The sequence below is a fragment of the Chiroxiphia lanceolata genome, chromosome 3 (genome assembly GCF_009829145.1).
Source record: "Chiroxiphia lanceolata isolate bChiLan1 chromosome 3, bChiLan1.pri, whole genome shotgun sequence".
In the NCBI taxonomy this organism is placed as follows: Eukaryota; Metazoa; Chordata; class Aves; order Passeriformes; family Pipridae; genus Chiroxiphia; species Chiroxiphia lanceolata.
Genome location: NC_045639.1, coordinates 32,658,455 through 32,670,804, shown reverse-complemented (window position 1 = coordinate 32,670,804; position 12,350 = coordinate 32,658,455). Strand labels below are relative to the sequence as shown.

Below are 12,350 nucleotides of genomic sequence, written 5' to 3'. Positions count from 1 at the left end.
CTTGTACAACCCAGGCCTGAAGATTCCTAAAACACCTGGATACGCATATGCACTGTACACACACACACACACACGCATTGTGTTGCAGCTTGTCACATGTGGAGTCAATTGAGAAATTTAGACAAGTTCACCCTGATGATAGGCCCATACAAATCTATTTTTCCTGGATTTTTGAAAATCAGATTCTGAAAGTCAGAATCGAAGAATATGATGAGTTGGAAGGGATCCATAAGGATCATTGAGTCCAACCCTTAGCCCTGCACGAGACTATCCCCAAATTCCTTTTGAACTCTGTCAGGCTTGGTGCCATGACCATTTCTCTGGGAGCCTGTTCCAGTACTCAAAGACACTCAAAGGGTGAAGAACCTTTCTCTAATATCCAGCCTAAACCTCCCCTGGCACAACTTCAGGCCATCCCCTCATGTCCTGTCGTTGGTCACCACAGATCAGTGTCCACCCTTCTTCTTCCCCTCAGAGGAAGTTGTAGACTGCAGTGAGGTCTCCCCTCAGTCTCCTCTTCTCCAGGCTGAACAGACCAAGTGACCTCAGCCAGTGTTACTCAAGCATTTGCTCAGAGCCACCTGAGTCTTTGCTGAGTTTTTAGAAGTCATGAACTTGCAGTGACTATTTTTCACTCTAGCAACCATCTTTCTGATTCTACCTGTGAATGAGAGGTGTTGGGATACAGCTGCAGTATTTAAGATCCTCACTCTCGAGGAGAAAAGGCAACGCAGGAAGAACCGTGTCTTGCGGAATACACCATCTAAGGAGTCTTTCTGTTGTGCCTTTTGCAATCGGATACGTCTGTCACGTATTGGCCTCATAAGTCACCAACGTGCCTGTAACAAATGTGGATAAAGCCTTCCCAAATCTTCGTTCGCGAAGCCCAGCCATGATGATTTAAGATCCATCAGTTCTACACATTTTGGGGTTTTTTCAGATCAAAATGTTAACAGGACAATATTAGACAAATACTTAAGTGTATGCTGAAATCTAAGCATGTGCTAATATCCAGACTGTCTACTGAATCCGATTTTACTAATGTATGTTTTTGCATCAAACATATGCTGAAGCATATTATTGGATCAAGGCTAATCTAAGGTATATAAACCTATTTCTAATAAATACTTCAGAATCCAACCATGCAGCAATTATACAGAATTTCTCATATAGGCTGTTGTATCAAGAATATGATAAAATTATGTTCCTGTACCAGCATGCCTTAGGTAGACAGATATTTTACATTTTCTAACAAAAAACCAGAAGCAACAATGCAAAAAATATGTATCTATTTCCTATCTTATTTTTTCAACATACCTAGTGAAATCACTTTCAAAACCAACCTTTTTACTAAATGGTTAATAATCTATGAAAGAGAAATTATAAACCTGTAGACACAGACTGGTCTTGGTTTAAAAAAAAAAAAAAAAAAAGATTTGTGTCTCATTTGCCTCATTTGCTTTCCAAACATTCATGACGCCTGCTTGACTAACTCTCAGCCACAGCTGTGTAAACAACACCCATTTAAGCTGATGAACAGATAATGGGAGGAGAAACCAACACATCGTATGTAAAATGGGAATAAAAAAGGACATGAGACTATCTCCCCTTCCTCCCAGAGCAGCTTCTGGTGTTCTTTCTATAGTAAACAGGATGAAAACTGCCATGCTTTCTCTCCTGTTGTAAATTTGGCTTTGATTCAGTTAGACAGATGGCAAATGGCCAAGGAAAATGTATGATTTGGTGTCTGAAGTACTGTTCTCTCACCTTGGAATGGCAGATTTTAGCTGCATTTCTGTGACATGATAGTCTTAACATAGTTCCTATTGGATAGCAACTGATACCGCAAAACCACCTCAATTGATGCAATTCAGCACATTATGGAAAATTGTAATTATCTGATGAGGGTTGACCACAGGCTAAACTGACAAAGCTGAAATAAGCACCCAGCTGGGTGTTTCTTTTAATGTACAACTTAGTTGTATTGGCAAAACTGCAAAGGAAAGTTTGCCTTGTAGGTGGCAACGCTATACTGAATTTGAATAAAGGTGTCTGCCAGGCCCTCAACATCCCAAAACTGAAGTCACTTTTCTGAGGAAACTAGAAATAATTCCGATTGTCAGTTTGGAATTAGAAGCCCAAAGAACTATTACACACCTTCATACCATTGGAGTGCAATCCATGCTGGCATTTTTAAACCTGCTTTCCTCAAAATGGATCTAATATTTGCATGCTCGGTAAAGTTGCCTTGCTCCATCTGCTTGGGGGAATGTGGGTGTGCAGTGATAATAGGATTGAGGGTAGCAAGAGCTGTAGTTCATTTAATTCCTTCAGCATTTGTTGGACAATCACTATCTTCAAGCTCTCACCTCACAACCATTATTTTTAAGTGGTATTTTTGAATCATAGAACTGTTTAGATTGGAAGTGACCCTGAGATCATCAAGCCCAACCATTAACCAGCAATGCCATGTTCATCACTAAACCATGTCCCCAAGTGGCACACATTTTTTGAACACTTTCAGGAAGGATGACTTGAACACTTTTCCTGGGCAGCCTGTTCCTATGCTTGACCACCCTTCTGTGAAGAAATTTTTTCTAATATCCAACCTAAATTTCCTCTGAAGCAACTTGAGGTTGTTTCCTCTCATCCTTTCACTTGAGACATGGCAGAAGAGGCCAACCCCCACATCACTACAATGTTCCAGGTAGTTGTAGAGAGCGATAACATCTCCCCTGAGCCTGCTTTTCTCCAGGCTAAACAGCCTCAGTTTCCTCTCAGCTGCTCCTCTTAAGACCTGTGCTCTAGACCTTTCACCAGCTCTGTTGCCCTTCTCTGGACATGCTCTACCATCTCAATATCCTTCTTGTAGTGAGGGGCCCGGTACTAAGCACAGGATTTGAGGTACAGCCTCACCAGTGTCAAGTACTGGGAGACGGTCACTGCCCTGGTCCTGCTGGCCACACTATTTCTGATACAGGCCAGGATGTCATTGGCCTTCTTGGTCACCTGGACACACTGCTGACTCGTGTTCCACCAGCTGCCGACCAGCACCCCCAGGACCTTTTCCACCAGGCAACTTTCCAGACACTTCCGCCAGGCTGTAGCGCTGTATGGGGCTATTGTTGCCCAAGTGCAGGACCCTGTTGAACCCCATACAGTATGCCTTGGCCCATCAATCCAGCCTGTCCAGATCCCTCTGCAGTGTTTTCCTATACTCCAACAGATCAACATTCCTGCCCAACTTGATGACCTCCTACAAACTAAGGGTGCTCTCAATCCTCTAATCTGGATCATTGATACAGATATTAGACAGGACTACCCCCAGTACAGAGCCCTGGGGAACACCACTTCTGACTGGCCACTAGCTGGTCTTAAATCCATTCACCACCACTGTCTGGGCCCAGTCCTGCAGGCATTTTTTCATCTGGATCGTCCTTCCTTATATATATCTATGCTTTCTTATAGATGTGTGTTGTATTTGCTAACCTCCAGTGAACTGGGACCTCCCTGGTTAGGCAGTATTGCTGTTGAATGATGGAAAGTGCTTTGGTGAGAATGTCTGCCAAATCCCCCAGTACCTCAGGTGGATCCCATCTAGCCCCATAGACTTGTGTCTACGTGGCATAGCAGGTCACTAACTGTTTCCTCTTGGATTGCAGGGACTTCATTCTGCTCCCCATTGCTGTCTTCCAGTTTAGGGGGCTGGATACCCTGGGGATAACTGGTCTCACTATTAAGGACTGAGGCAAAAAAGGCATTAAGTACCTCAGTCTTTTCCTTATTCTTTGTCACTGTGTTCCCCCCCACACATCCAAAAAAAGGATGGAGATTCTCCTTAACCCTTCTTCTGTTGTTAATGTATTTGTAAAAACACATTTTGTTGTCTTTTATGGAAGTAACCAAATTAAGTTCTGATTCAGCTTTGGTCTTCTAATTTGCTCTCTGTGTAACTTCCTGACATTCTTGTAGTCCTCCAGAGTTACTTTTCCCTGGTTTCAAGGGTAATTCACCTTTTTCCTGAGTTCTAACTGAAGTTCTCTGTTCAGGCAAGCTGGTCTTCCCTGGTATCTTGTCTTTCACTACATAGATGTGGCCTATGGCACCTTTAAGATTTCTTTCTCAAAGTACATCCAACCTGCCTGGATTCCTTTACCCTTCAGGACTGCCACCCAAGGGAGTCTCCTAAAGAGGTGCAAGTCTACCCCCTGGAAGTCCAAGGGGGCAGTTCTGCTGGCACCCCTCCTTACTTTTCCAAGAATCAAAATCACTATCATTTTCTAATTGCTTTGGCCAAGACAGACTCTGACCATCACATCACCTCCAGTCCTTCTCTGTTCATAAACAGCAAGTCCAGCGGGGCACCTCGCTTGGTTGACTCTCTCACCAGCTGTGTCAGGAAGTTATCTTCCACACACTCTGCGAACCTCCTCGACTGTTTCCTCTCTGCTGTCTTGTATTTCTAGCGGACATCTGGTAATTTGAAGTCAGCCACAACAACAAGGGCCAGAGATCGAAAGACTTCTCCCAACTGCTTATAGAAGATTTTATCTCCCTCTCCATCCTGATTGGGTGGTCTATAATAGACTCCCACCAGAATATCTGCCTTGTTGGCCTTCCCCGTGATTCTTACCCATAAATGCTCAACTCTGTAGTCATCATCATTAAGTTCCAGACAATTGAGACACTCCCTAACATACAGGGCTACCCTACCACCTCTCCTTCCTTGCCTATCTCTTATGAGGAGTTTATAACCATTCATTGCAACTCTCCAGTTGTATGAGTCATCCCACCATGACTTGATGACAACAACTATGCTATAGTTTTCCTGCAGCACCATGAAACTAACATTTGCTGCAGTAGCATATGGAAATGTGCTGTCACTCAGGTATAAAATAAGATTCTGATTCCTACCTGGATACCTGCATTGCCTGAGAAATGTCATATGCTTGGCTTATTGTGCAAGAGCCTAAGTGGAAATGAATGAAATCTCAAGGAATGGAAAATTGGCCATTATGCAATAATTTTTAGTAGTTTTTTTGTGAGTTAGACATTTGTTAAGTGCTAAGCATAAAGAACTATTTCCCTAGATAAAAGGGAAATGGACCAGTCATCTCAAGATTTATCTATCTTAGGTTCCTAAACAAAGTTTTGGGTTTGATTAATAAATGTGAGCATATATAATTTTAGAACTTGATGACTTTATTGATGGCCTGAGAAAAGTTTTTCATATCAATCAAGTGTGAATAACAATTTTATGTGGTAGTTCCCGCTTCTGAGCTCTTGATGAGAATTTCTGTGAAGTGCAAAGTTAGGTAGACAGAGTTCTGCAAACACAGAAGCTTTAACTAGTTTGGGGTTTTTTTCAAACTCGCTTCTTGGTGTACTTTAGGATTGCCTATTAATAGGGTCTTTTATTGCATCTACGGGACAGACTATTTTGCCTCCAGTCCATATAAATATTGTGAGAGGACCCACTCAGCTGCTTAAGGTAATAAATCTGACTTCTTGGCTGGATGCCTATTTAAAAGTAAAACACAGAGTCAGTTAACTTGACATCTGCATTATATTCCTCTGCTTACCATGGAGTCAGTAAGTTACTTTTGCAAAAATCATAAAGGGCCTTATATTCAAATGTGGAACATGCTTTTTTCCCAGTGAAATTTAAAGGGGCTGTAAATTTTCATTGTTTTGAAAATTGTGTCTTTTTCAGTTTGTGCCTTAGCTCCTTTATCTGAAAAATTAGATTGTAATGTTTGCTTACCTCTGTGAAGAGCTTCCAGATTCATATGTAAAAAGCGCCATGTCAGTAGCTGAGCATGGTTGTTAGGTAGGGGAACATGAGAGCAGGTACTTCATGCATTGCTTGAAAATTATAGAAGTGCAAAGATGTAGGGATCCCTTTGTGACCAGGTTGGAGTACAGATCTGAAAAAGCTAAAAGAATGTTATCAACTTCCATCATTCTTTCTAAGAACTGAAAAGTTAAACCAAAATTTGCACTTAACCATTTTCTTTCCTGCTCTTCTCATTCTCCTGTAAGACTTATTCATATGTTATCTTGTGTGATTTATGTTTTCTTTCCTCCTTTAGAAATGCCAATAGAGACCGATCAACATGAAGATGGAAAGAAGGAGTGCTACTACAATCTGAATGATGCTAATTTCTGTGACAATGTGCTTACATCCAATGTAACCAAACAAGAATGCTGCTGTACCTTGGGTGCTGGCTGGGGTGATAACTGTGAAATCTTCCCATGTCCTGTCATTGGAACTGGTAAGATGGGGCCTCCTGTCCCTTTGCAAGCTTTTGAAGCATTATGTTTATGTTAACAGTAGTGTGCTTTACCTTCAGAGAAGTCTTGTCCATTAAATCCTGTAGTCTGTAGTATTTAGTCACGATTTATCGAAGGAAACCTTCCACAGAGGAAGGGTTAGTAAGAATAATTATTACGTGGTGTAAATCCATTGGCTTCTCTGCAGTTGCTCTGTGGATAAGAAGAGCCTGTTACTGAACAGCATTAACTCCAACTGATTTTAAGGAAAGCTGGATTCTCACAGAAACTTTTTGTAGATGCTGTAATATCATGTTAGATATTTTCTGTAAGATGGAAAACAAAGGTAAGCATTACAGCATTTTTAGGTCTGCAGCTATTCTTTGTAAAGCTTTTTCTACAGCACTATGAGTTACTCATCTACAACATTAGTTTTACATTTTGCTACTTACTGAGCAATTCAGGTGATCGTGTTGTCAGCAGACCATTTTTTAACTTCTAAATATTAAATTTGACAAAAATAACCGTATGATATTTGTCACAAATATTGAAAAACTGTACTTGAAATGTAAACAGTGTTGGCTGAAATTCAGAATCCAGCTGGAAAAAATCACGTAAGAGAGAACATGTGTAAAATTTTTGAGATTAATACTAAAGATTACAAATGCATCACCATGTTTAATTCCTTTTTCAACTATACCTTAGAATCAGTGAAACTGAAATGAAATGCATAACAAAAAAGGGGCCTCTCTGCTTGGATAGGTTGATTTGGTTCTGTATAGTCTCCAAGACACTTGAAATAATTTCCCTCTGTAATCCACACCATGTTCTCCTGTTGCAGTCAATTAGTGTTTTTCCTATATAAGGACTGAAGAATGTGAACAGAGGTTTGTATCTCAGTCGGGGTATGTCTATATTACAGCTTGCAGTATAGCTCAGAGAGGCCCTTGCTAGCTTTAATTAAGATAATTTGGCTACTGGTATTGTTATAACTGCAGCACACCATGAAATTAAGTAAGGCCTACATTCTCCTGCCTAGGAGCAAGAGAAATGAGTTTGTATGGAGCTCTATGATGCTATGGGTACCCTAGCTAGGTTTCTCAAGGCTAGCTCAGCAAACAGAGAGCAGAGGAAAGTCAGGCTGTATCATTTAACATGCCCTTTTCAGCTAAGAGTGTACATGATTGCCTGATATGTGCAAATAAGGCAGGTTTCTCAAAATACCCTGAAACACATAAGTAGCACATACATGTGTGAGTACCTTTTTCTTAACAACATAATTTTTTGTTTTCTCTCTCTCGCAGCTGAATTTACTGATTTGTGTCCTGAAGGAAAAGGTTTCATTCCCTCTGGAGAATCATCTTATGGGCTTCTTACTCAGAATTACAAAGGTCAGTACTGATTTGTATCAAGTTTAATTATTTCAGTTCTGGTAGTTGATTGACTAGCAGTGTGATCCAGCAATGTAAACATACTAATTCAACTTTTATTAGGTGATAAAAACAGCTTGTGATATGAAACATTACTGAAAATCATTTGACAGATTGTTAAGAATGTCAATTACACAGTCTCTGTAATATTCTGGTTTAATTTATACTAAGTGCTATAAACTGTGAGAACAGGTGCTGAGACCACAAACCTCAAATACTCATTTACATATGAAATACAAAGCCAACTTAAATTTGTAGATAGGTGTATGGGGAGTTGGGAGAGAGAAGAAGAGTTCTGTTAAACATTAGGCCTACAAGGGAGAATGAATATAAAAACTGACGAGAAGTTTAGCAACAATGTTTTCAATACAGAACTTCATAAAATAATTATTGAACAAAAGGTGGTAGAGAAATAAGAGGGATAGAAGTTGGTGGATGTGAGTGGGAGGGAACTGGCATCACCAAGAAGGAAAAGTGAGATCAGTGGAATCCCTTTTCAGGTTTGAGAAGTAGCCATCAATATTAATAATTTGAGAGATCAGTTTTCCTTGGCATAAGCACACTAAATTTGTGTTACCTAAAATGAAGTCAATGTATTATCTTTTACATAACAGCTACAGAATCTGTAGAAAAGCACACATTTAATATATTTGTTACTATTAGAATGACTGTTTTACAAATCAAGAAATAAATATAGCAAGTACTGTGTGTTCATGTCACGTAAAAATGCAGTAAAAAATACTATTTTTTAAAGACCTTAATGGAGGCAGAATCACAGAATCATAGAATGTTCAGGGTTGGAAGGGACACAGAAGACCATCTAGTCCCAAACTCCCCTGCCATGGGCAGGGCCACCTCTCACTAGAGTGGGTTACTCAAGGCCGTATCCAACATGACCTTGAACACTGCCAGGGTTGGGACATCCCCAGTATCACATGGTTGATAGATAAGCATTTGTCAGACTTGCTTCTAGCTAAATAATTAATCTGTCAGACTTAATTCTGAGAGATGAAAAAAATGGTGGAAAGATTTTTGTGGGTTTTTTCCCTAAAGGTTATTATATGTACTTTTTAAACTACCCTTGCTCACTGAGTAGGACACTACTAAGTCAGTTTTCTTGTTGAGTTAGTGAGTAGACCATAATTGAGTTCAGTTCTCTGTCCTACTAGTAATTTTTTGTGTTATCCTCAGCAGGTGCTTCTTTGCGCCTGTAAATTGCATGTGACATGGAAAAAATAACAAAGTTTATAAGGCACTAATACCCAGATTCGTTCAAATTAACGTGGGCTTTTAAATGGGGTAACTCCTGTAAGACTCCACTCTCTGGAGGTTGCATTGTCCAGCAACTTGGAGTAAAGAACAAAGTGCCGTTGGATGAACACAGATCTGAGACTGAAGGTAGCAGGGACCAACCATCGAGAGACTTATAGTTTTTGTCTAGACAAGTTAGAACATTGTCACAGAGCTCATCTCAAAGGATCTGATAGTCTCTGAGAGTATTTTTGTGCAGGGATTGTTTGAAGGTGTTGTTTATCTTTGCAGTTCTAATATTTCTGTATATATTCACGGGGGGGGGGGGGGGGGGGGGGGTTGGGACATGCTGTGTGTACAGTATGTCCAAATGTCTCAGACAAAATATGCATTGTTTTTGTGCTACCTCAGGGTTGATAATATCTCTAGCTACTATAAATATTGAAACGTGGAAATAGTTCATCTAGAAATATCTTCCACAAATCCTTTCCGTAATCAGACTTTTTCTGTTTTCAGTAAGTTTATTTTGTAAAAAACCTTAGGAATGACAAAAGGACCAATACTAAATGAATAAATAACTTTTAGTAATGTGATCTTTCTCTGTTACACTAACTCATATGTTCCTGTTGCCTTTGTCCACGAGCTTCTGCTTGTAGGAACAACTCCTGTTTTCTTAACTGGAATTATCTGTTAGAAGTGAATATACTCAGCCAGCCTCTCTTGACTCTGCGTCCCAGGCTTTCACATTTTTCTCCAGACACAAAATCCATGTTCCACAAGAAAAAGACAGATTACGTTTCTTATTAATGTTTGCATTGTTCTTGCTGCTAAACAGTCAAAATATTTAATGTTTGTAGCCACTTAGTGACTGGAAGAGTGGGTGTTAAAATAAATAGTTTTATGGACCTTTCAATTCTTCAGGAAAAAGTTGAATAATTCACCATTAAAACTGCTGTACAGCTGGAAATGACAGCTTTGGGCTAAAGTCTGTGTTGCCCCAGAATAAATAGGGAGTAAATCTATAGAAGACATTGGGTTAAGAAAATTGGTATTGAGAGAAGAATTATGTACTTTATGCTGTGCGTTTTATTGCCATTTTTAATACCAGCTTTTAACTGGTTTTAACAGACTATTCTAAGTAGGTCTAGCAAATGAAAAGTAGGTTGGAAAAAAGGAAGTGAATAGAATTCCAGCAGTAACAAATACATAAATACAAGGCTGGGAAAAAATGTGTACAACTGTGAAAAGCTATATATGAGCTGGCATATATTTTCCTTGAAACATTCCTGAAAACATTTAGCCTCATTTGATTCTCTTTGTTAGCTGTCACTAGTTCTATAGTATTTGCAGCCTTATATTTAGCAACAAACACGATTGGTCCTACATGATGGAAATTCTGCATAGAAACTGTGTTTTGAAAAATAAAGCCACAGACAGAACAGATATGAAGATTTGCTGCCATGTACAGCAGAGTCACCAAACTGTGTGGAAAGAGGAGAACAATCACAAAGTCTATCCATAAGCATAACTGCTTAGTTTTGTAATCAGATGATGCTTAAATTAGATCCGTGGTGGGAATCCCTTTGGTAAAGCAAATTATACAGGAAAATACAGTCCATATTCTTCATCTCTTTTGTTTGGAGCTAAGAGCAGTGGGGTACCAAAGGAGAGAAAGAGGAACTGCAGATTCTTCCAGTCTCTGTGTGCTGCAGGACTTAATTCTGACATGGGAAAGGGAAAGTAATGATCCACCAGTTTTTCCTTTTCCATTCTAGCTACAAGTGCACCACAGGCTTTTCCACACCAGTTGTTTGGGTTTTTTCCTGTGGATATCTGTGCTCCTGGGACTCTCTGTTTAAAGTGAAGTCTGTTTGAATAGAGAAGCATATGGGATTTATTCCATCTTGCTCCTCTACATGGTATCATAGTAACGATGGTAACAAAGCCTTTAATATTTTCTCCCCAGATGCTGATGAATGCCAACTCTTTGGACAAGAAATCTGTAAAAATGGCTTCTGTTTGAATACGCAGCCAGGTTATGAGTGCTACTGCAAACAAGGCACATACTATGACCCTGTTAAGCTCCAATGCTTTGGTAAGTTTATTTAAAGTGGTCTTGTCACTATAATGGTATGCAGATGGGCAAAACAAGCAGACTTGTACGGCGGGATTCCCATCACAACCGTGGTATTCCCAGCAAGGGGAGGAACACCAGGCCTTTGAACTCCTGTAGCAGCTTTTTAAGATGCTTTGGGTCATTTCCCTTCCCTTCTGCTCGGCTGGTCAGAAATTCTGGATGACATGGCTGTGGCATGTAGAGCAGGGTTTGCTTTATTTGCTTCCTTTTTCAGCAAATTATTCCCAGGAGTTTGCATCTCCAGAACAGTTCCTTATGCTCCTTTGAGTGCATAGTCAAATGCTGGTGCCAGCCTTTATGAAGGCAGCACAATGTAATCAGAGGGTGCTCCCTCCTTACATGCACACCGCTGCTTCACTCTGCTAAGGTACAATTTCACCTTCTGTTCTTTGTATGTGGGGTGAGCAGTTGAAAGCCTGTATGTTGAAGCTCACCTTTCATTTGGTAAGTGTCCCAGGTTTACTATATTAAATCAAATTAACACTTCTTTTTTCTTTCATGGACAGATATTTTCCATATAGGAGTTAATATGCAATGCAAAATTCTAGTTAAGGTCATTGATAAGCCCAACCTTAGTCTGCACAACCTTGTACTCCTTTTGTTCTGTTACTCAACTGAAAATCTAAATTTTGGCTTTTCCTCTCCAAGACAAACTAAGGAATATAACTACTGTGGCTAGGTAAGGTGATCCCTTTTCCTGACAAGCTCATGAAAAATCTCTGAGAGTATGCCCACCTCTAATACCTCCTGATACTGTTCCAAAGGGATAGGAATGTGGGAAGCATTTGCAGCTATGCTGGATGCACGGTGTGCCTGGCACTCCAGTCCCCCCAGCAAGGCTCCTCATCCTCCATAGTACTCCTCGCTAGCACTTGAGGATTAGAGGTCAGAATCCTGCTGATCTATCTGTCCTTCTCCATGGGCATAGGCAGGATTTTATTGTGAGCAATTGGTATTTGTGGTAATTAACAGAAGGCAGGCAGGGAAATCTGTTCCTAATTAGGTAAACATTAACATAGAGTAACACAATGCAACTACTTTGTGCTGGCTCTTCTTGATACATTTCCTTCCATTTTAAAGACACGGATGAATGTCAGGACCCAAACAGCTGTATTGATGGCCAGTGCATTAACACAGAAGGATCTTACAACTGTTTCTGTACACACCCAATGATTTTGGACGCAACAGAAAAGCGATGCATCAGACCAGCAGATTCGAGTGGTATGATCCATTATACATATTACTGAAGTGAGTACACC

General features: G+C 40.1%; 1 protein-coding gene across 9 annotated transcripts in view; it reads left to right on the top strand.

Moving 5' to 3' along the window:
- The window catches only part of LTBP1 (latent transforming growth factor beta binding protein 1), a 198,862-nt gene that overhangs the window by 168,111 nt on the left and 18,401 nt on the right, over positions 1-12,350 (top strand). For 8 of the 9 annotated variants that reach the window (XM_032683256.1, XM_032683257.1, XM_032683255.1 and 5 more), the window contains 4 exons: positions 6,093-6,275; positions 7,578-7,664; positions 10,921-11,049; positions 12,172-12,312. In XM_032683256.1, coding sequence (XP_032539147.1) covers positions 6,093-6,275; positions 7,578-7,664; positions 10,921-11,049; positions 12,172-12,312 — 540 coding nt within the window. The remainder of the gene's footprint in view (positions 1-6,092; positions 6,276-7,577; positions 7,665-10,920; positions 11,050-12,171; positions 12,313-12,350) is intronic. The other variant, XM_032683254.1, reaches the window with a different exon arrangement.